This window comes from Schistocerca nitens, chromosome 12 (assembly GCF_023898315.1).
Source record: "Schistocerca nitens isolate TAMUIC-IGC-003100 chromosome 12, iqSchNite1.1, whole genome shotgun sequence".
NCBI classification, from domain to species: domain Eukaryota; kingdom Metazoa; phylum Arthropoda; class Insecta; order Orthoptera; family Acrididae; genus Schistocerca; species Schistocerca nitens.
In genome coordinates this window covers 151,909,024-151,934,981 of record NC_064625.1, presented here as the reverse complement: position 1 = coordinate 151,934,981, position 25,958 = coordinate 151,909,024, and the positions used below count along the sequence as shown (strand labels likewise).

Genomic DNA, 25,958 nt, shown 5'->3' with positions numbered 1-25,958 from the left:
CGAATTCCAGTCACCCATGACTATTAAATTTTCGTCTCCCTTCACTATCTGAATAATTTCTTTTATTTCATCATACATTTCTTCAATTTCTTCGTCATCTGCAGAGCTAGTTGGCATATAAACTTGTACTACTGTAGTAGGTGTGGGCTTCCTATCTATCTTGGCCACAATAATGCGTTCACTAAGCTGTTTGTAGTAGCTTACCCGCGTTCCTATTTTCCTATTCATTATTAAACCTACTCCTGCATTACCCATATTTGACTTTGTGTTTATAACCCTGTAGTCACCTGACCAGAAGTCTTGTTCCTCCTGCCACCGAACTTCACTAATTCCCACTATATCTAACTTCAATCTATCCATTTCCCTTTTCAAATTTTCTAACCTACCTGCCCGATTAAGGGACCTGACATTCCACGCTCTGATCTGTAGAACGCCAGTTTTCTTTCTCCTGATTACGACATCCTCTTGAGTAGTCCCCGCCCGGAGATCCGAACATGGGAACTATTTTACCTCCGGAATATTTTACCCAAGAGGACGCCATCATCATTTAATCATACAGTAAAGCTGCATGCCCTCGGGAAAAATTACGGCCGTAGTTTCCCCTTGGTTTCAGCCGTTCGCAGTACCAGCACAGCAAGGCCGTTTTGGTTATTGTTACAAGGCCAGATCAGTCAATCATCCAGACTGTTGCCCTTGCAACTACTGAAAAGGCTGCTGCCCCTCTTCAGGAACCACATGTTTGTCTGGCCTCTCAACAGATACCCCTCCGTTGTGGTTGTACCTACGGTACAGCTATCTGTATCGCTGAGGCACGCAAGCCTCCCCACCAACGGCAAGGTCCATGGTTCATGGGGAAGGTATAATACTGAAGGTATAATACTGAATGAGCACAGAAAGGACAAAATGCACAGCTCCTCCTCCAATATTTTCCTTTTCTCTTGTTAATCCAGTACACTAACAGTCCTCGACTGAATAACAATTCTCAAGACACGAGTGGACGAGGGCTTTATCAGTGCTCTCTTCCGTGGATGAACTGCACATACATTTTAAGTTTTTATAATAAATCTGAGCCTGTAGTCTGCCTTTTCCACAACTGGATACATGAGGTTGTTCCATCTTAAATCGCTCTAAGCAGATATTAGTATATACTCTACAGTTTTAACTTGTTTGAGGAACTGAATGCCAATCATTAAGCCAAGAGGTACGGGCATATTCTTCTGTTTACAAGGCATAAATTACACTTTTCAATTTCGAGAAACTGTTGCCAACTTTTGAATGAGCCCTTGGGTTTCACTGCATATTTGATTTGCTACAGTGTGAAAGTGGCGTTTTAGAAACAATAGAAATGATAAAGGAACAAACTAAATTTGTGATACACATAAGGTGACAATAACTGAAGATCCATTCTTTCAGTCTGGATGTACACAACCTCAATCTCTTATGGGAACCCAAAATGGTGAAGGAGGTTTTCACAGGTAGGTCACACTACCTTATTAGTGTATAATTTCACTGAAAACCTTTAAATAAACTAGTGATAGAGACGCAAAGAAGAGGTGAAAGATGAAAGTGGGATGGGGGAGGGGAGATGACTGCTTCACAATAACCAGAAAATGCTAAAGAATGACATTTCCAAAAACTGAATTATTCATTCTTCAAAATTTGTTTCCAGTGTACTGTATATCTTTACACCACCAGAGTATCAGGTGCAGGAAAAAATACCACAACCATAGTATAAATAAAATTTCTCACAGAAGAAATACTGTACCAAATATAAAAATGTTACTACACAATTTTTTCTGAAGGTATGTATCTCAAGTGTGCATTCATACAGAAGGAAAAGTCGATAATAAACAGTTCAGACTACAAGAGCAAAGAAATTTTGAAATGTGGTTCTACAGAAGAATGTTGAAAATTAGATGGGTGTGTCAAATAACCAATGAAGAAGTACTGAATCACATTTGGGAAAAAGTAGTTTTATTGCATAGCTTGACTAAAAGAAGGGATTAGTTGACAGGACACAATCTGAGACATCAAGGGATCATCCACTTACAAGGAGAGGTCCCCAGCAGAGAGATTGACTTTTTGACATCATCTATACGGTGATTTAGGTCAAAATCCCAGGTATCATACCCTGCAGCCATTCACCCTGATCAAGCCCAAAATTTGCAAATAAAAAAAATAAAAAAAAAGATTTATAAATTACATATGATGTCCCACAGCTCAAAAATAAAAATTCTAATCAAATTGGTTGCATAGCATAGTGGTTAACGTGCAGTCCTCACATGCAAAAGGTTGTGGGTTCAAATATTGTTGGTGCTTTGAAATTTTTTATTTTTAAATAATCATGAACATGACTTTAACCATTATTTTTATTCAATTAATCATTTTAAATGAATCTATGCGCATGTGAAAACAGAGTCCTGTTTTTAAGAGGGGCCCTTATGGAGCAGGCCCCCTTCAGTTTTTTTCATACTTACATTGAAAACTCGAGGATTTCAGAGCACTGTTAAGTACAAACATTTACAGCTTATTAACATAGTTGGTGATAACTGAGTACACAGCATCAATTTCTTATAATCTTTAACTCATGGGTTCATTTTTCATTAGTAGTGTCTATTTCTTTTATTTAAATTTCATATTTACTATCAATGGAAATATTAATTAACAAATATTGGATCATAATTTTTAACAAAAATAACTTTTTAATTTTTTTAATTACTGGACATATGAAAATAAAATTTGATACGGATGTGCAAAAAACCATATATGGCAATAATTTGCATATTCTGAATACTTCCATTTTCATTCGGAAAGTCACTAAAAATAAAAAGCAGTATTTGTTAACAAAGATTTACATTTTTTAATGAACATATCATTTAAATAAAAGTGAAAAAATGTGACTACTACTGAAGTCGCAAATGATGCTGGTTTGGGGTCAGTGTAATTCATGCTGCAGGGCATCTGGCTCAGAGCTGTCCCTTAAGTAACCGATTTCTAACAGTTCACTGTGTCACTGTCATGGCAACTGCTGTTCAAATTGCTGCTGCAGATGCAGTACGATGCACCAGAGCCTTACATTGAATACGATGATCTTCCCTTTCGGTAGTGCCACACGACCGTCCGGAGCCTCAATCATCTTGCAAGCACGCATTTTCACGACCACCACTGCCAGCTATCACGTACGGTGGCTACATTACTGCCAAGTCTTTTGCAGTATCGCAGAAGGAATATGCAGCTTTTGTAGCCCTATTACACGACCTCTTTCAGACACAGTGAGGTTGGGTAAATAGTATCTTTGTCGCCTTTAAGGCATTCTTGACTAACATCAACTCACCACTTTCAATCCCACAGGTAACTAACGCTCACAACCGTTACGACATTATTTAACGCAAACGTAATTTGCATCCGGTGCTAATGGCAGCACTCTTGCATGACTGATGCTAAATTTGAATAGACATGATCGTTCAGATGTAGAAACACATCTACCAACTTTCATTTATATTACACAACTCCTTTTCAGCGTTGAGATTTTTTCCTGTCAGTGTAATTGGACATGGTGTCCGGGAAGTTGGTTGTAGGTTTGGAGGAAGTTGGGAAAGATAGTGTTCAATAGCGGCAAGACTATGGAAATTAGAGGTGTTAGTGAAGGTAAGAAGAGGCAATGACTGTGACGAATAGTGTGTTGGGTGGTACAAGAACAGGAACTGTGTTGTTATTCCATCCTGGATATTACACTGTTCGATTATTCCTAGCCCTTAACTACTATCGACCGTCTCTCAGACCGCTACTAATTTTTGTGTCGAGATACTTCTCACACCCCTGCAAAGCCAAATGAACTCTTCCAAGTACCTTCCTATTGGCTGTCAAGCTACATGTGTCAGCATTCTTGCATTGTTGCTGCTCTTTGTTTCGTAATTATTAGCCTTGAGAGGTCTCACAGACGTACCATAGTGTTTGCGTACCGCATTTTTATTGCGTGCTACTGTTTCTCCATGGCGGGGAAAGCTGGGCCTTCTGTGCAACTTGTGTTATGTGAGACAGATGTCTTCACTTGCAAGATGATCCTCAGACACCGAAAGCAGAATTCGAAAAACGTGCACCTTTTGCCCTCCTCGTCTGAAGGGGAAAACAAGGTATCCATGTCAACTGCGTGGTGTTCCGATTTGTTTGGAGTGTTCCAGGAAGGTCTGTGTGAAGTGTTTGCAGGTGGAAATTGACTAAAGTATGATTCAGTGGCACATGAGAACAAGTATTTAGTTTCTACTTGTAATTTTAGAAGTAAAATGGTGGGAAAGTTTCTCCATTAATAGACTTAATAGACTGAAAGCTGACTTCGCACACAATTTATCAAAAGTCATGTCGGATTTTTCCACCTAGTTATATTGCCAATTTGTAATATAATCCCTCTGATGAAAATCTGTGTGTGAGTAGACAGCTAACTATTTGCTGTTATTTTCGTAACTCATAAAATACAAATACACTCCATATTTCGCTTTGTTTTAATTGTCGAAGTGTTTAAAATACTGCAGTGTTAAAAAAAAAATCAAATTTCTACAAAAGCCATCTCTAAGAAGTGTAATGAATGACTGGGTCAAGAAACTATATATATTCAGCAAAAATCTAGTTTGATAAATAAAATAGAAAAATGTGGTCTGTGAGACCCCTCCATAGTAATTGTGTTCCTGTGAATGACCATAGTAGTTAAGGGCTAGCTTTCAGAATTTTTATTTCCCTTCCTCAGCGGGGAAAGACGAGTAGGTTACAGATGGTTGGAAAGGAGGGGTATATGACTCAGACCTCAGGCCTCCTGAAGCAAATGTGATGGCGAGACTCGTGTCCCTCCTCGTACTTTTACAGTGTCCTCAACTGTGTTTTTCCTCTTTGCTATGATTATTAAAATCTTCAGAACTGATAGCCAACCCAACTTGGTGTCAACAAGCACACACAAAAATTTAAAATACTTTTCATGCCAAATTAAAGTAAGTTAAAAAGATGCTTAAAATCTACAAGGAATGTTTTTTCATCATTAAAACCTAAAGCCCATCTACTTTTTCAGCTTCTTAATCATGCCCTGCAGTTCATGTGTTACACATGGAAGTCAGACAGAAATTCGAGAAACTGAGCACTAGGAAGAAACATTACAACTGACTCTTTATTGTGGATATAATGCTACTGATACAGATGGCAGAGTGATTTCCCTAAATCACTCCAGGCAAATGCCGGGATGGTTCCTCTGAAAGGGCACGGCCGACTTCCTTCCCCATCCGTCCCTTATCCGATGAGACCGATGACCACGCTGTCTGGTCTCCTTCCGCAAAACCAACCAACCAACAGATGGCAGAAAATAATGCATGAAAACTACCTCACTGGAAAATGTTACCTGTAAGAAGTAATCCAACAGAACATTACTAACGCTTAAACAGCATTCTTAGGGGGATGATTTTATTCGAGGGGTAAGACTTCCTCATACTCCTCATTTGTGAAGTTTAAGGGCAGCGTACTATCTCAAAGTACTATTGCAGGTTTTTGCTGTGACAAAACCTGTTTGTGCAGGAAAGCTGCTTCTACTGCCACTTGGTGCAGGAAACGGTGGAGTGGGATTTCCCGAAAGAGCACTTCAGTAAGTAGCAATGTTCGGTTGCTGTAATTTGTTATCAAATGCTAAAGAGTAGCAACATTCTGTGATTCACTTTCAGTTTTTTGACGGGAAATAGTGATATGAAGCAGCAGGGAAACTCATTTGTGTTTATGGTGACCCTTCACAATCAAAAGCTGCCATATATATTGGTACAGTGAATTTAAACACAGTTGAACATCAATTTTCAATGAGGGTCGCCCAGGATGTCAGGAAGATGTGGTTATTGACGAAATTACTGGAAAAGACTTCAACACGAGACTGACTGACTGCCAAATGAAAGTAACAGAGGTCGCAACTGTGTCTTAAGAAATGGCAATAATATTTTATGCGGTAAGTTGACAATGAAAATTTAGTTGGCCCGACAGAAGCAGCAGTTCCTGAAAGTGGATAACATGCGGATGCAACTTTAAACTATGAAGATGTGTTTGGAGCAATCTGAACGTGGCTAAGGACTTCTTGCATTGTGTAGTCACTGTCCAAGAGACCTGGATTCATCATTGTAATTCAAAAGAAATTGAGTAAAGATTGAAAGAATGACCTGTTTTCAGTTAATCTTCTCCAAAATGAAGATAGTTTCAATGACTGTAAACATTACGGCAGCAACTTTTTGGGATGTAAAATATGAGATATTATGCAACAATGCACAAAGTGCATCATCCAACACTCCCACACACACCCAAGCTGGTGCTCTGTGATTTTCTGCTCGTTCCCAAACCTGAAGAAAATCTTTTCAGATAAAAATAAATCTGCTCAAACGAAGAAGCCGTGGATGAGATAGAAGTGTATTTCAGAGAGCATGACAATTACTGCATTTTTTTTCAAGAGGTTAGAAAAGATGGCCAGGGCACTGGGAAATGTGTGCAGCCTCGATAGGGAACTACAGATTGGTTTTAATTAAACTTTTGCTGCTTGACAACGCACCAATGAAAAATGAGTGATTGTAGGACAATGAAATATTGTGGGAACATTTGTATGAACATGTGGAAGAGAACAATGGACAAATCACTGAAAGAAACACATTCTAATTTCCACATGAAAGGGTAACATTTGTTAACTGCCTAGCACGTTTATGTTACAAGTTACAAACGCTGTTCAATACGAAGACCATCTGCATCCACAATAGCCTGGAACCACACTAGTGATTGCTCTATTGCCGCAGAAAACAAGATAGACCGTGACACAGTTCGTGCACTACTTGAAGATAGCACATTGCACCTAGCATTCTAAGCCATAGCAACAGTAACTTCTTCAACAATTTGTGGTGGAATTGGCCATTGGCCTCTCCCAAGAGCAATTCCCAAATCACCAGTTAATTTGAACTTCCGTATCACGACCTCCGACCCAGTGTGAAAAGAGGACCTTTTCACATTCCTTTAAGGCATCGACACTCGTGAAGAGCAGCACCACAATTGCTATTGTTTTGATCAAACAGATTTACGAGTAAAGCCTGCTTGCCTTGCCCAGACCCGTGTTGACTGGCTGCAACTGTAATTCCCACGGATGGCTGTGTATCAAACCTATGTCACTGTACCAGTACTGCCACCTAACGGCAAGTAATGACACTAACACTAGAGTGCAAATCCTGAAGCGCACAGTCTGAACATCGCTTCTATAAAGTTGGGTACCTGTACGGTAAATAGGTTTCCATCCACACTGGTTCAAACAGCGGAAGTTTAATTATAACCAACCTACACACTGAACAATAAGTAATTTGTTTTTTTGGGGGGCAAAAAAAGGAAGGCATCTCTTTTCCTAACACAGGTACTCACTGAATTTCCCCTCATAAGAAAGCCTTGTCGCCTCCAGAACTCACAAAGGGGACCCAAATGACTGGTCCTCTTCGATTTTGACTTTAAGGTCGTGCCAGGTCGTCCTAAAGTAGCTTGATGCACTTCTTGAAAAAATTCTGTTTGAAGGAAATGTTTCAGTGCACTTCCAGGCCATATGGAGGCAAGGCCCCGGGCAATCTGGTAGATTGGATTAAAAGAGGGGGAAGGGACCAAGCTACAAGGTCACAGCAGCAGTGTAAGAAGAGGTCATAGCCACATGATGTAGGTGCTCAAATTTCCTCTTAGCCTCAGTGTAGGTCAGTTGGTCCAGGGTATTATATTTCAAGGTTTAACCTCTCTTTCTGTAAAATCCTGCAGTCTGGTGAGCAAGGTGAATGACGGTCCCCACAGTTGACACAGATGGTAGGCAGAGCACACGGAGCATCGGGATGCGACGGACATCCACAATCGCGACAGGTCGGGCTGGAAGTACAGGCCGAACTTCCAGCACTTGAAGCAATGCATCGGGGGAGGGATATATGGCTCGATGTCACAGCGGTAGACCGTCACCTTGACCTTCTCGGGCAATGTGTCACCCTCAAAGGCCAAGATGAAGGCACCGGTGGCAACCCGGTTATCCCTCGGACCCCAATGGATGTGCTGCACGAAATGAACACCTCGCTCTCTAAATTGGAACACAGCTCGTCATCAGACTGCAAAAGAAGGTCCCTGTGAAATATAAATACCCTGGACCATATTTAAGGTCTTACGAGGCGTGACGCTAATAGAAACATCTCCCAACTTACCGCAAGTGAGTAATGCTCATGACTGGGCAGAGGATGCTGTTTTAATCAAAACTGACCCAGAGTGCATTTTGGACAAGCCCTCCACGTCCCCAAACTTGTCCTCCAAATGTTCCACATAAAACTGAGGCTTCACGGACATGAAAGATTCCCCATCAATTCTCATACATACGCGGTACCGGGGCGAATAAGCTTCACTGCCATCCGTAGCCTGGCGTTCCTCCCGTGGTGTGGCCAGGGAGGGGAACAACTCGGGGTCATATTTCTTAGCACTGTAGTTAGACTTTGCCCACTTAGAGACTGCTGGCGGTGGACCACCAGCAAGAAATGACTTACTATACGTCGTGGTGTGTCTTCAGTCCCGATGCCATCCACTCCGACCGGGAACCCTCCCCACGGGTGCCACCCAGCCGCAGCACAGGCCGCCCGGCAGGATGGCCACTGCCGGCATTCCCGATGCCCCGGGGTGACGGGCACCTACTCCTCGGTATATGTGGGGAATTAATGGCACACGCATCGGCAGAGTGATCCCTGTGTTGTCAGGGGGCTACAACCGACAGGGTACACGGCAGCTCCACCACAACGGACTGGCTACCGTGCTAGATATGAGATGCAAAGAAGTCCACTGTAATCGTCAGCGCAAAAAGCGATACTGCATAGTGCACAGTGGAAAATGCACCCAGGAAGGTGTCCTCACGCAGGAGATGGAGAACAGGTGGGACTGCAAAGCGACAACAAGAAAGTGGGCTAAAGATCTCAATGCACAATGGACACGATGCACCGTGTGAGGCGCCCTTCCCGAACTGGCTTGCTCTTCGGGAAAATTTTGAAAAATGGAGGTCAAACCCTACAGCGGACCATCACGTAAAGGCCGAAACGTGCGAGACTCCTTTTAGCGCCTCTTACAACAGGCAGGAATACCTCGGGCCTATTCTAACGCCGAGACTCACGAGGGAGGACTGAATCTGCCTCGCAGATTAACGATGAAGTTTACCACATTCACCTAGGTAATTACTGGGATGGTACCCGTGTCCCGCCGCAGATACACACTACGTAAACACTTAGAAAACTCGAAAGTGAGATCTACACTAAGCGCATTTGGCCGTCAACTAGGATGTAATTATGTGAACCACAGATGGTAGGCGGGAACACGACAGTCCTAGATATTTAAAATTCGAATCCTTCCAAATGGCATTAGTTTGGCTGTTAGTGCGGGTGAGTAGATTATGTTTTAGGACAGCTTACCTGACTTGTACCTGCTCCTTCGTGTGCAGCAGTGCTTGGTGGTCACAGTGCAGCACAAACAGAAGGGGGGCAAGGATCTCATGCATACCCTGTGCACACAGAACGTATTACAGTTATATTCCACAGAGGTTAGTAAGATATTCATTAATAGCAACATAACAGCTAATGTTTATTAATATGAGAGAGAGAGAGAGAGAGAGAGAGAGAGAGAGAGAGAGAGAGAGAAGAAAAACATGAGGCAAACTGACATAAGCTGGGGAGAATTTCAGCCTTCGGTAAGACACCGTTTTACAGTATTATTACCCAAACATTTTTCAGCTGTTTATGTGCTGCCTACAATGGGGAGTTCTCAATTTATTTTCTTTTTCACATTGCACTATTAGTTGTATAACAAAATGTGAAATGGTGGCAGAAATCTTGTGTTTTGCTTATAAATTATAACAAATGTGTGAGTGTAACAGCAAGAAATGATAACAGCAAGTAGAAACAAGATAAGCAAGATCACAACATATACATGAACTATGAGAAGCTGCAAAATATATGGTAGCTATAATGATAGATATAGAACTACCAGCATACACAAGTAACAGTGTTAGGTCAGAAAGAAAATACGAGGATGTGCTGAAAAGTAATGCCTCTGAATCTTTTTGGTGAAAACTCTTTAAGAGTTTCAAATAAAACTAGCGTTATTAACATCCTATATCATTATTCTTCATGTCTACATGTTTATTTCTCAACATACCCACCCTGGAGATGAACACATTCTCCCAATGAGAGACCAGTCTGTTCGTACCGTCACTTGTAGAATGTCTGACCTTGTTGACAGAGCCAAAGCCTCACCTTTGCGTGCACTGCTTCATCACTATCAAAGTGAAGTCCTCAAAGGTATTCTTTAAGTTTTGGAAACAGATGAAAATAAGATGGGGTCAGGTCGCGACTGTACAGAAGATGATCGATGACAGTGAACCCGACACATCGGTTTGTTGCAGATATCGCAGAGCTCGTGTGTGGTCTGGCATTGTCTTGCTGAACAAGATGGTGCTCCATGTGTGAAGAAACTACATAAATTCTAAACTCTGTTACAGCAGAGTGTTTCTCACACACCAACACAGTTACATTACATCCCATCATGTTACATTCTACAATTCAGAGCCTTCTAGTGGGACAGGGCTGCAAATATGTAGACATGAAGAATAAAGATGTAGAGTCTTAACAATGTTTGTTTTGTTTAAAAAGCTTTAAGAGTTGTCACACGCAAAATTTGGAGACATTAATTTTCAACATGCCCTCTTAAGTAAAAAAAAAAATCTCTCTGAAGATAGCACATAGTACTGAAACACGTTTGGGTCATAACAAAACTACGAAACTTTGTCTCACAAAGAGCGCAATCTCTCTCTAGCTTTTCTAAGCAAGCACAGAAAAAATACGAGTTAAAAACATCCAAGAGATGATTGCTGAGAAAAGGCATAAGATTTGATATCAAATACAATAATCAATAGTTAAGGAACTGTAGTTTGTTAGTTTTCGTTTTGTGGTTACAGTCATACTGAGATGCATCGATTCATTGTTATAAAACATTTGGACCACCTCTGTTGTCTAGGACTAGTGTTGGGAGCTTCCAATGGAAAGGTTCCAAGCTCGATTCCTGGCGATTCCTCAGATTTTTATGGGGTCAGGAGCTTCGAAGTGGGGCCCACTAGGTCTCATGGCAATAAAGGAGAAGCTGTTTGAGGAGTTAACTTATCATACAGTTTCTCCTTCACAGTTAACTACCGAAGATTAAACGATATAAGAAAAATCTATTGACCAGTATGAGCACTTGAAATTTTTAGAGTGGAGAATATTAAAAACGAATTAATGGGCTTGTTCTGAGACCTAAGTACTGTGAGTAAAATAAACACCGGGACTTTCATTAATCGTGAAAAATAGTGAGGATGTCAGAAGACAGGATATTGTGGATGGTTGTAAGAGATGAGAGATGAGAGATGCTGAAAGAAAAGTAATGACACTAAAAACGACAATGGAGACACGATACTGAAGAAAAAGCTGATGTTCACACTGTGTGGGGGAGAAGTGTAGGGCAAGTACACAGTCAACTCTGACAAAATGATGAGAAATTGAGTATAGTTCTAATGTTCCCACTGGGAGAAACTAGCATTTAACAAGCACATAAAATTGTGGGAATAACTTTGATAGACTTCCACACTGTAAGAGATTGTGCATCGTGGCAGCTACTACTGGGGTGTGGAGGTGAGAGAGGGATGAATACGTATAAAGGGAGAGACCAACAGACCCACTCACCACTCGGCATCAGTCATGTGAAGGTGGCAGAAAGTCTCACAAACAAAAATCCGGGCTTTATCAATGGCTATACCCGATGAACACCTGTTTACATATATGTTGTCACATCTCCAATCACATAATGAGCTATCTTTACTGCACACACAGAAACACAGTGCTAACGCCATATCATCTACTGTAAACTATCTTCCTCACTGCTATGATATTAAGTCAAATTACTCTGAGAAGTCATACATAAAATAAGGGAAAGGCAACCACTAACCCATAGTGGATCAATGTGTGGAACACGGTAACACACGATACAATTGCTGGAAGATTCAAAGAAAACCTGAGTTTGACTTCAGACACGTACCTGACTCTCACAATTATAGTTGGTGATGACTTTCATTGCCCTCAATATGTTGGCGAAAATACATCCGGAGGTACATATAAATCGTCACATGAAATTGTGCTAAATGCATTCACTGAAAAATCGATCAGTTAGTTCACGAGCCCACGCAAATGCTAAACGGTTGTGAAACCACACTTGACTTGATAACAACAAATAATCCTGAGCTAATAATGAACATCAAAACGGGTACAGGGATTAGCGAACACAGGTTTGTTGTAGTGAGCCTGAATATTGTAAGTAATCCCCACATCCTCCAAAAATTAAAAAAAAAAAAAAATATATATATATCTATTCAAAAAAGATGAAAAAATTCGCCTGATGTATTCCTGAGAGACAATCTCCACTCCTTCCAAATTAGCAATGTAATTGTAGCCCAGATGTGGCTTGAATTCATAGTAGTAGTAGTATCGACAGCAATTGAGAGATTTATACCAAATAAATTAACAGATGGCAAGGATGATTGTTGTGACTTGCCGATCTTTCAAGATGCCGCCGCACAGTTACGTGCGTCCTCTACATGCGGCACTGTCTGCCAGCAGCAGCGCCACCTAAGCGGCCAGCCAGCCAGCGGCTGCTAGACTCGGACTCAGTTATGATTTGACTGTTAAAGTGTACACACGTCTTACTCTGTTTACTTGATCTGTGACTTTCATGTATTGCATCTTCCTCGAAATATATTTGTTCAACTTGAAGTTATTACAATTGGCGCCATGGTAGTGATTTTTCTTTTCCATCGTTGACCCACATGTTTCCGTGGCTACTTTAGAGCAACTATTGCAAGGTCTCATAGAACAGCAAACGCTTCTCACAAATACGATTCACGATTTCGTCGCGGCATCAGATGTGGGGCGTCTCTCGTCGTCGTCTCTACCTACTTTTCCTCCTTACGACGAGACGGCGGAAGACTGGTCTGATTACGAAAAACATCTTCGACAGCACTTCTTGGCATTTCGTGTCGCTGACGACCAAACATGTAAGTCTCTGTTCCTTTCGTGGATTTCATCTCAAATGTATCGGTTGTTGTCGCAATTGGTTCCTCTGAAAGATTCTGCGTCTTTGTCCTTTGCTGAAATGTGCTCATTTCTGTCCGTCTATTTTCAAAAGCAAACGCATGTGGTAGCCTCCCGTGTTGCCTTTTATCATTGTCAAAAACAACTGAATCAATCCTATCGCGCTTGGGCTGCTGAACTTCACAGCCTCAGTAGAAAGTGTCAATTTGTTACTGAAGTTCACAAAGAATCCTACGCCGATTCCACGGTACGGGATGCTATTATCCGATCGGCGCCCGACAAAGAAGTTAGGCAACGTGCCCTTCAGTTGGCAAATCCGACTCTAGATGGAGTCCTATCCATCGCTCAGTCTTTTCAAATTTCTCGCGCCGCTAGAGCGCAAATAGAGGCATGGGGCGACGTCGGGGAAATACAACCTCTGTGCGATGTTGATGAAGCGTGTGGCATGTCCCCGCTGGCCGACGTGGCCGCAGTACGCTCCCAAGCACAGCCTCGGCCTAACCGTAAACAAACCTCTAAGAAACTGCGGCAAAACCCACAGCAACTTCCTTCATGTCCGCACTGTTTTACGAAACATTCACGAGAAAATTGTCCACAACGATCGGCCGTGTGTCACAAATGCAAAACAAAGGGTCATGTGTCATCTGTTTGCAAGTCCGACCGCATACATGATGTTCATGAACATGACACTGATTCTGATTCTGTGTTGTCTGTCAATTGTACTTCTTCCCTTTCGGGGAAGTTATTCCTCACTGTCCGAATACTCGGTCGAGATGTTCGCATGCAGGTGGATACTGGTTCTGCTGCCACTATCATCAATTCTCAGACGTATCTTCAGTTGGGTTCTCCAATCCTGTCACCTGTCACTAGGCAATTGCAGACTTACAATAAACAGAAAATTTCTCTCTTGGGACAATTTGATGCTGAGGTATCTTACAAATCTGTCATTTGCACTGTTCACATATTTGTGGTCGACAATAGTAGCGCAGAGAATCTTTTTGGTTTTGATGCCTTTCGCGTTTTTGGGTTCTCCATAGATGACTCTGTCAATATCGGCTCTGATGCTATTCCTTATGCTCAATTGGATTCCTTGTCGACAACATTTTCGTCCCTTTTTTTCTCCTGGGTTAGGCTGTGCAAACGAGTTTGAAGCTCATATCACGCTCAAACGCACTGCTCGGCCAAAGTTTTTTCGGACTCGGCCCATTCCTGTGGCCTTTCGTGATCAGGTCAAACGGGAGCTGGATCGTCTCACTGCTTCAGGGGTCTTGCTTCCTGTCACTTCCAGTGAGTGGTCCTCTGCTGTCATTGTCTTTGCCAAGCCAAATGGTGATATTCGTCTCTGTGGCAATTTCAAAGCCACTGTAAATGCTCAATGCTTTATCGACGCTTACCCTCTGCCTCGACCTTAAGAATTGTTTACTAAACTTGCTGGAGGCCAGTATTTTTCTAAACTTGACCTGTCAGAAGCTTATCATCAACTTCCTCTCAACGCTGCTTCCCGGCAGTTCCTGGTCCTTAACACGCCTTTCGGCCTCTATCAATACCAACGATTGCCATTCGGGGTTGCCAGCGCCCCTGCTCTTTTTCAGCGATTCTTGGAACAATTACTGCTCACTGTCCCTGGGTGTATAAATTACCAGGACGACATTGTTGTCACTGGCTCCACCACTGATGAACATCTTCAAAATCTCCACACACTTTTTCAAGTCTTACAGACTGCCAATCTTAAGTATAATCTTCAGGAATCAAAATTTTTTCAGGCATCTATCACGTACTTGGGGTTTCAACTCTCTCGGGATGGTATTCGTCCGCTTCAGCAAACTGTCGCTGTGATCGATGCCCTTCCTCGCCCTACATGTATTAAGCAACTGCAGGTCTTCTTGGGGAAAATAGCATACTAACGCAAGTTTTTACCGCGTGCTGCTTCGGTGGCTCAGCCGTTGCATCGCCTGTTGCATAAAAACGTGCCTTTTCACTGGTCCGTGTCAAGCGATGCGGCTTTCCAGAAATTGAAGACTATGCTGAAACATGCCCTATGCCTGGCTATTTATCGACCTGGCCAACCAACATCTTGTTCTTGCCACGGACGCCTCTCAATAAGGGGTCGGTGCAGTCCTTGCGCACCATTTTTCTGACGGTTCTGAACAACCCATTGCTTATGCCTCTAAAACGCTCACGGATGCCCAAAAAAAGTATTCTCAAATTGAAAAAGAAGCTTTGGCCATTATTTGTGCTCTTCATAAGTTTGGCGTTTTTCTCTATGGATCCAAATTTCATATTGTTACGGATCACAAACCACTTGTTTCCTTGTTTCATCCACCAACGTCACTTCCCGATAAGGCTGCACACCGCCTCAAGCGTTGGGCTCTTTACTTGTCTCGTTTCAATTATGAGATTCATTTCCGGCCGACGGCTCAACATGCGAATGCTGATGCGCTGTCTTGCCTTCCCATGGGTCCTGATCTGGCATTCGATAGGGACGAAATTTTCTGTTTCCACTTGGATGTTGCCGAGCAGCGGGTTGTGGACGGGTTCCCCATCACCGGGGACCGGCTGGCGGCTGCTACGGGTTCTGACCCTATCCTCTCCCGGGTTTTACGCTGTATTCAGAAGGGTTGGCCAGATCGTCCGTCTGCTAAGACTTCTGATCCGTAGCGGAACTACTACGCTTTGCGTTACCGCCTCACGGCTAGGGATGGTGTTATCCTCCTTTCCACCGAAAATGCTTCGCCGCGTGTTGTGGTACCTGCGTCTTTTCGTGCTTCGGTCTTGCGCCTCCTTCACCAAGGGCACTGGGGTGTGTCTCACACAATATCTCTGGCGCGCCATCATGTGTACTGGCCCGGCATCGACTCTGAAATCACACACACGGTCGCTGCCTGCAGCCCTTGTGCGTCACAGGCCGCCGCCCCGAAGTCATCTTTGTCACCGTGGCCTTCGCCTGAGAAGCCCTGGCAGCATATTCATGATGACTTCGCGGGACCTTTTTTAGGTACTTATTGGCTTCTCGTTATTGACGCCTACTCTAACTTTCCTTTCATTGTCCACTGTACATCGCCTACCACCGCGGCAACCACCAATGCTCTAGCTCGCATTTTCTCTTTGGAAGGCCTTCCCTCTACTCTTGTTACTGATAATGGTCTGCAATTTGCCTCTTCCGATTTTGCGGATTTTTGTGCCCGTCACGGCGTCATGCGTGTCACGGCCCATCTGTTCCATCCACAGTCAAACGGTGAGGCTGAACGACTGGTCCGCACATTTAAGGCTCAGATGAGGAAACTTCTGACTTCTTCTGCTGATGATGCACTTCTCCAATTTCTGCTTTCTTAATGTTTCACTCCCACGGACGACCACAGCCCGACTCAGCTCTTACATGGACGACAGCCCCGCACGCTACTTCATCTTCTGTGACCTTCCACCTCGCAGCCTTCCACCTCACGGCCGCGGGTGCCTTCGCTCGGCCGGTTCACCGCCGGCGAACTCTTGTGGGTACGGGGATATTGTAGGCGGCCAAAATGGAGTCCTGGCCGCATCTAACGACACCGTGGCCTAAGCCTGTATGAAATACAAACAAACACGGGTGTTGCAGTGCATCATTCGGAGCAGCTTCAGCCTCGTGTGCCAGCAACGCCTGTTCCGGATGCCGCTACACCACCTTCGGCTCTACCTGACGTTCGGGATACTGGAATCTCTCATTACTCATAATGCAGTCCTCTCACCATCATATCGGTGCCAACACAAAGACTGACGCCACGAGGAGAAGTGCCCATGCAGGAACCAGATGACCACCATCTGTCGGAACAACTCTACTCGCCTCCTCCTCCTGCGGACCCGGACACATCGCCCACGTCTCCTGTTGTAACAACCAGACTCACCACAACGGGCAGATTGGTGCACGGGGCCCCAGCAGATTTGACCCCCACGTCTCCTGTCATCTCAACCCGTTATCATCGGGGACAAATCCGTCCGTGCGGGTAGCTGCCTCCTCGAGACTTTACGGCCAGTCAAACAACACCTATGGACGTTAGCAATCTACAGGTCACCTCCATCAAGATGTGTGCAAAAACTTCAAAGGGGGGGGAAATGTTGTGACTCGCCGATCTTTCAAAGTGCCGCCACGCAGTTACGCGCGTCCTCTACATGCGGCGCTGTCTGCCAGCCATGCAGCAGCAGCAGCAGCGCCACCTAAGCGGCCAGCCAGCCAGCCGCCGCTAGACTCTGACTCAGTTATGATTTGACTGTTAAAGTGTACACACGTCTTACTCTGTATACTTGATCTGTGACTTTCATGTATTGTGTCTTCCTTGAAATATATTTGCTCAACTTGAAGTTATTACAGTAACTATCAGGAGCTGGAGGGTGTTTCTCAAACAGGCACAAATCCTGTGATTCCGTAGATTTACCCATGTCTTATGTTTATGCCTTTCACAGGTATGCTACCCGTTCCAGTGACTGTGTACTCAGCGATCACACCTGAAGACGGCGGACAGATGAACTGCCGAAATACAGTGTAGTGAAGATGATTGTATCGGGTAGCACACCCGTGAAGAGCATTAACAGGCACAAATCGTGCTCACCACAAGAAGATAAATTTTGCTTGCTGTCACCTGAACACTGTCAGTCATATGCATCAGTTCTTCCACATCTTTGGCAAATCAGGCTCTCCCAGTGCTTCTTAAAATAAATGAAGAGTACACAAATGTCTTCACCGTATTCTCGCAATTTTTCAGTGCGCTGTCACAATACACAGTGGAACTCGATCCCTCGAAAATTCTTACGGTAAGCTTCTCTCGTTATCTTTTCGAGAGAGGTCAAGCAATATCAGTACAGACCATCTCTAGGTGTCATCCCTGTGATTATGTTAAAGCTCTCCGTGACTTGGTTCCCAGAATTCACTTTGCCTTTTGAATCAGAAAGTCAGAAACTAGGATGACAAGTTCCTACGATATTACAAGTCATCAGGCTCTCCCAGTGAATGCAGTCGTACGCTTCTTAAAATTTATGAAGGGTACACGAAGGTATTCACCATATTCCCACAATTTGTCAGTGCGCTGTCACAGTACACAGACGTTGTCCAAAGTCGAACAACCATTTCTGAAACCACCCTAATTTTAATCATTCACTTTTGCAAATGACTGCATTCTATCCAAGTATATAGTTGACCGAGATCCTACGGCCGCAGTGGCTCGGTGTACAGTATAACTACGACGGGGTGGAAAAGCCGTGCTTCTGGTTATTGGGATGGTATCTGACTCTCCCACCTGGGGTTGTGCGTTTTGTGTGTTAGCGAGGGTTACACAAATATGTCAGAGGAGTAAGGGGGCTACAGTAAAACAGTGTGAACACACACACTTGCTACTTTTACAACAAGCTCAAACAGCTACAAGTACGTGCCCTCATTCGACAGTACATTTCCGGTGCCAATCCACAGCGTCCGTGTTCTGTGGGCACAGTTGGGCATCAGTCTCACAGGCCCCGACAGTGGACATCATCGTGGAGGTGTCAGCAGCTGTTATGCTCGGTGCAGCTGAGTGGGTCGGTACCCTCACAATGTCAGCATACCTCGGCGATGCTCTGTCAAGAGCTGGTGCGGCTGCCCAGTGTCGTTATATTGCTAAGTAGCACAGTCTATCCCACTGCGGCACGTGACGGGCACTAGCAGTTGCCCCATCAGGTTGATGACTAGGAATGGCTCAGACTGACCTCAACCCATTTGGTGTCGGCTGAACCCCGTAGCCAGGTGGTCCTCTCAGGATAACATATAGTGATGGCAACCTACACTCATTTCTTCATCAGACAAACATCTGGTATTTATTCGTGCCAGAATGGGCTGCTTGTGGTGTAGGGCCTTTGGTAAGTCATACGGGTGCCACAGCATTCCCGATTATGGCACTCGTCCAGGCATCGACTGACTGATGGCCGACAGTGATGCCAGACGAGTGCCACAGTGAAACACCGGGTCACTGTACTGCCGTACACTTTACGGCACGAAACCCCCAGCCTAGGTTCGTTTTATTACGTAGCAGACACTGACGATCACCGTCTTCCAGTCTTTACGGATCTTCTCCACAATCCAGATCCTCTCGATTAGCTGATGAATTCTGTTGTGAAATCTCTCCCTTCCAACCCGAATTACTTCTGCCAGGACTTCATCGTCTCCTGGACTTCTGTTCTTGAGGTTCATTAACGTATTCTTTATTTCCTCCTGTGTAGGTGGTGAGTAATCCCATATCTGAAATGTCAGGAGGCTGGAATTCAATCATGTGCATCACAGTTGAGTAGCTCCCTGAAGTATTGCTTCCCCGTCTCAGCAATGTTGAACTCGTTGGCGAATTTGGTTTCACTATTGTCCTCGACAAACTTTCGGTGCCTCCGGTGTCCGTTCTCAAAGAAGTTAACTTTACCGTGCATCTTTTGAGCTCCTTTTCCAATAAATCTTCTCGAGCCTCTTCTATCGTTCCTTTGCCGTACGTTACCTTTGCTCTCCTCGGGGTCTCTCTAAAAGTTCTCTGTGCTTCTTTGAACTGTGCTATGCCTTGTGCAAAATCTATGCCTCGTAACTAGATCTCCTTAGCTTTGCTTCTCTTGGATAATTCCTTAATGCATTCATCCCCAAAACCAAATTATCTTGACCTAGGGAGGTGGTGCAGTGGTTAGCACACTGGACTCGCATTCGGGAGGATGGCACTTCAAACCCGCATCCAGCAATCCTGAATTAGGTTTTCTGTGATTTCCCTAAATTGCTTCAGGCAATTGTCAGGATGGCTCCTTTGAAAGGACATGGCTGATTTCCTTCCTATCCTCCCCTAATCTGATGGGACCGATGGCCTCACTGTTTGGCCCCCTCCCCAAAACAAACAAATCAACCAAATCATCTTGCCTCTAATCTGCTTTTTGATGACTGCATTTTTCACCTCATTTACAGCAACCTCAAATTCTTTCCATACTACTACTACTACTGCACTCTTCTGAATCGTTTTCTTGCAGAATTTCAAAGCAGTTGCTGAGCTGGAGTAGAAACTTGTCTTTCTTTGTGGTGTCTTTGAGCATATTGGTGTGATAGTGGACTACCTTCTTAAGACTATTTCTGACTTTCACTTTGGGTTGTTGTATGCTGTCACTATGGCATTTTAAAGCTAACCACTGTATACAAGAGTGCAGCACACAGCATCCAGATGCATGTGGTAATTTTTTTTTAAAGAGAGAGTCATCTTCAAAGACCTCTCACAAACCCAAAAAAAGCTCTGATCTTATGGAAAAACTGTCAGAGACACCCAGGTTAATATACAGACACTCATGGATGAAAAGGAACTGAAATTGAAGGTAACAATGGTAAAGCAGAAATGCTCTCATCAAATGTTCCTTTACAAAGGGAACTCAAGGAATACTGCCCCATTTTCATTAGTGCACCACTACAGTTGCAATTATCGAAGTGGAATTATCAGTAGATTGTGGTGTGTGTGTGTGGGTGGGGGGGGGGGGGGGGGGGGCTACTCGTGCCAAGCTTGGGTGTGTACATTTATTTGAAAGGAGAAGTCATCATGGGTGAAATGGCTCCTTAATGGTTCCATTATATGATGAGTGATTATCTCTACTGATTTCATTGTAAGTCAACAAAACCTCCAACTGCAGCGGACTTAACATATCTCCAGAATTACTGAGGACAACAAATGATGCATGTTTGTAAAATACCTGCATTCATAATGGAGGATATAATTGACAAACTGCAGTTATTTGTAAGGCAATTAAGTTTAAGTTAGGTTATTATCATTAGTCTGAGTAGTGAATCGATTCTGGGTTCATTGTGTACGGAATTCTTGTCGAGTGCTCCTGGGGCTCGTGCAGCAGAGAAAGACTGTTGCATGATGAAACCAAATCATTTCAAGTAGCCATAGAGTCTACAGTACTGTGTGTCGCATCATGGAGCTCCTCCACGATGATCGTCACTGATGACCTAGGTGCGTTGGGTGAAGTAAAGAGGGATTCTGCCCACAGCCTTGGAACAGCTCAATCACGCTTGTGTAATTAATGAGTTGTGACTTGAGTTGTGAATTCAAGTCAGTCTTAAATCTGGCAAACAATGCCAGATTATCTTCCAGAACAGCTGAATAGTTCTTCCTTGTAAAAATCAATTTTTAGGAAGAAATTCTGGAAGAAGTGGGGAGTTCTGCCAGTTGAAGGTAAAAGTGTGTATCAGATGGCGGAACCCTAGCACGTATACAATGTTATGGCAAATTGACACACATCTGATTTGCCATTTTCCCATTTTATAAATGGGACAACAACGTTTCATGAGCAGTAAAGTTCAAACAAGGACCACTGTATTGAAATCAGCTGAACTTTCACGACGGTTTCAGAATACAAGTCGTCGTTCTCATAACTGATACACTTACCTAAAGTATACTTTGACTCATTACAGATTCCCTAAGATCCTTATTCTTTATGGAATCCACAGAACACAATGAATGAATGAACTACAATAATCCTACAGTATATAGAACATTGCTCACAAAGCAAAAACTAAGCTTACTTTTAGCAGCAAATATTTTTACAAACCTGCCCATATACCAATACTTAATAAAGTATCACTGTTAAAGGTACTATTCAGAGAGAAATAGATTGTTCTGACCATTGGCTACAACAATTACCAACCAGCTGCCATTCTCTTTATTTCATTTACGATTGTACAATTTTGGTCTTACACCGTTTTCAAGTATCTAAAATGGAAGCATTATACTTTGGATACATTAGTGACACGTAATATTTTGATTTAGGAACAAGTCACATCTGTAGATATACTAGGTGCATTATAAGATACTCTATAGATGATTTTTTTATTAGTAAGTTATGCCACGTATGTCATTGCTTCTATGACTCCATGTCCTGCTTATCAAATAAATTAGAGACTTTTACGCAATTTTAGGAGCACATTACTTTTGAGCAGTTGTTGCAAAGCTCATATATAAGGTCCATGTTTTAACATACTTAACACTAAGGAGATTATAATTATTTTACATAAATTTGTTAATTAACCTGCATATGCTTTTGTTCCTGGTTATATTTAATTATCATTCATCATTGGTGTAAATATGACTATGTAATTTATTTAAAATAACTGTAAATATTTGTACTTTTATTTGGTGGAAGCACGTCTATTTTGAATAGTTGGTACAAGGATCTTGCATAAAACAGTACTGAAAACTACGAGAGTCGAGTAAAAACTGCTTTATGGCTGTGTGATGTTTTGCATTTCAGTCATATTTATTAAAAGAGTGTACTTGATAATTTTACATTCTACGGTTTTGTAACGCTTTGCCAGGAAACTGTTATCTACGAATTCCTCATTTTGCAGGGCTCATTGCTCATTCACAATTCTGTCCGATTGAACTTTTAGATGTATATAACTTTCAATTTCTACCATTACATCCACAATTTTTCGTTTCTGTAACTTATGTAATATTTGAAGTGACCCATCTATATTAAGTATTTTGTGGTGGAAAGCCCCAGGAGATACTAGAAGACACCAAATCGACTATATATTAGTAAAATCGCGTTTTAAAAACCAAATCAAGGATTGCAGAAGCTACCCGTCTGCGGATATTAATAGTGATCACAACCTTGTAATGATGAAATGCTTACTCAAACTCAAGCGATTAGAGAGAAAAACGAACAAAGTATGGAACAGAGATAACCTAAAGTCTGAAGAACTAGTGATCCCTTATGCACGGAAAACTGATGAGATGGCATCAAACATTATTCCCGGGAGTACTAACGAGGAGTGGAAACAAATCAAAGAAGGCATACATAAAGCAGCAGAAGAATTTATTGGGAAAGCCAAACCTGTAAACAGGAAAGAGTGGATAACACCTGAAATAATTTGTCTAATGGAAGAAAGAAGACTATACAAAAATGCCTCTGACGAGCAAAGCGAAAACAAATATAGAAAGCTTAGAAACCAAATAAACAGAGAATCTAGGAAAGCAAAAGAAAATTACCTCAACAGCATTTGTAAAGAGGTGGAGGAAAACATGGTTAAAGGAAAAACTGACTTGGCCTACAGAACAATAAAACAAAACTTTGCTAAACGGAAAGTAAAATCTTCAGGAACTATAAAGAACAAAGAGGGCAAGGTACTATTTGGATATGACACGCTGAAGAGATGGCAAGAATACATTGAAGAGCTATATCAAGGAGACCCTCTAACAGATAATATGATAGAATTAAGCGAAGAAGTAGAGAAAGAAGAACTAGGGGACACAATTCTGAAAGATGAATTTGAAAAAGCACTAAAAGAACTACCAGATAAGAAAGCGGCAGGTGTTGATGATATACCTTCTGAACTAATTAAGAAATCAGGAGACAAAATGAAAGCTACATTACTGCAACTCATACAGAAAATATACAAAACAGGTGAAGTTCCTGAAGACTATCAGAAATGCATCATATTCCCCATACCTAAGAAAGCATCTACTATGGACTGTGAAAACCATCGAACACTCAGTCTTCTTTCACACGCATCAAAAATTCTAATAAGAATAATTTTGAAAAGAGTTGAAAACCAATTGAATAGCACTCTAAGTGAAGACCAATTCGGTTTTAGAAGCGGTGTAGGGACGAGGGAAGCAATCTTATCTTTAAGACTAATAATTGAGAAACAAATTTCCAAAAACAAACAAGTATTTATAGCCTTCGTAGACCTCGAAAAGGCATTTGACAATGTTGTATGGCCAGAAATGTTTAGAATTCTGAAGAAGGCTGGTCTGAAATATAATGACAGAAGGATAATCTTTAAAATATACCAAAATGAAACAGCCTTAGTTAAGAAGGAAAACAAAGAAGAAACAGCAAGAATAAGGAAAGGAGTGAGACAGGGATGCCCACTATCTCCAGTAATTTTCAACGCATATATCCAAGAAGCAATAGATAAAATAAGAGAGAATATTGAAGTAGGAATAAAACTTAACGGAATGAAAATAGATATGTTGCGATATGCAGATGATATCGCCATAATTACAGAAAGGAAAGAAGATTTAGAAGCCGCACTCAATGAAATGGAAAACACCTTAAAAGAACAGTATGGAATGAAAATAAATAAGAAAAAGACTAAAGTGATGGTGAGTGGCGCCCTGAACTACAATGAACCCATACGAATAACAATAAAGGGAGAGAAACTAGGGCAGGTTACAGAATTTAACTACTTAGGTAGCAAAATAACAGCAGATGGAAGGAGCAAAAGTGACATTAAAAACAGAATACAACTTGCCAAAATAGCATTCAATGGAAAAAGAAACTTACTGACGAGTAGAAATGTTAGTTTAGACGTAAGAAAGAGAGTCATGAAAACCTATGTGTGGAGTACAGCCCTTTACGGATGTGAAACTTGGACTAGTGGAAAAGAAGAAAAGAGAAGATTAGAGGCATTCGAAATGTGGTGCTACCGGAGAATGGAAAAAATCAGCTGGCGAGACAAGGCTACAAACGAAGATGTCCTCAGAAGAGTGAAAGAAAACAGATCTCTTTGGCGAAATATACAGAAAAGAAGAATAACCTTCATAGGTCACATTTTACGGCATAACAATTTCATTAAGAGAATATTAGAAGGAATCATTGAAGGAAGAACTCGCCGAGGACGACCTAGATTAAGCTACATTCAACAAGTAATAAATGACATCGGGTGCCAGACCTATGCAGATATGAAGAAGAAAGTTGACAAAAGAACGGAATGGCGTGCTGCTGCCAACCAACCTGTGGGTTGATAACCGAAGAAGAAAGAAGGTTGGTGACTTAAGTGTGTAGCAAATGTGGATGGACTATTGTCCCTTATAGTCGTGTGTTCTTTAAACTGTGTAATAACTTTTCTTCCTGCTTATCCAATATAAAATTTTGGGCATTCTTCACAGTTAAGTTTGTTGATTTCCAATTGTGAAAACAGTTCTGATTTCAGTGGTATGTGTCTCAAAAACTGTTGTAAATTGTTAGTGATTCTGTAGCTGGTGTGTAACTTTGTATTCTTGAAACATTGAGTAATTTTGTCAGAAATAATACCTACATATGGCCACACAAGAACTTTATTTTTCTGTGGTTTTTTTGTGCGTCTGGTTAGTTATTTCATCTATGGGATTGGCATGTATGACTAGTTTTCTTTTGACTAATGTGTCCACTAAGTTTTTAGGATAACCATTGCTTATAGCTACATTTTGGAGACGATATAGCTCTTTCTCAATTTTTCTTCTTTTCCAGTGGGTAAGTTGTTTAGCCTATGTAACACAGAATGAAAACATGCCAGCTTATGTGCTCTCAGGTGGCATGACTTCTTGTGGATAATTATGTCTGTTTTCGTTGGTTTATGAAAAATATCGAATGTGTGTTCAGATTTTTTGTTTGAAATTTTTATGTCCAGAAAGTTTATGTTTTTTTTTTTTCTCTCTCCATAGTGAAATTAAGTTTTGGATGCAAACTATTGAATTGTGAATGCATGACAGTCTGATCTATTGTGCCATCGAATAGGATTAAAATGTTATTGACACGTGTATAGTAATAAAGGATTTTTTTGGCTGTTTGAGTGGAATTTTTAAAAAAAAATTTCTAATGTTTTAACAAAAATATTGTCACAATTTTACAAGTAATGTGGTTTCACTCATGACTCCAAAAATAAAACAAACCCAAGTAAAGTGAGAGAGTAGAAGCAATATAAAAGGAAAGGACAGTAGTATTACATGTCAGATAAATAATAAGCTTCAAGAACATAATGCAATTAGTATAAAATCAGATAAGGGAAATACATTGACGATTATGTCG

At 42.0% G+C, this 25,958-nt stretch overlaps 1 protein-coding gene across 1 annotated transcript in view; it reads right to left on the bottom strand.

Moving 5' to 3' along the window:
* Nucleotides 1–25,958, bottom strand: part of LOC126214862 (TBC1 domain family member 5) — a 159,224-nt gene that overhangs the window by 91,962 nt on the left and 41,304 nt on the right. Inside the window, exon 5 of the mRNA XM_049941499.1 lies at nucleotides 9,456–9,544. Within this exon, the coding sequence (XP_049797456.1) occupies nucleotides 9,456–9,544 (89 nt within the window). The remainder of the gene's footprint in view (nucleotides 1–9,455; nucleotides 9,545–25,958) is intronic.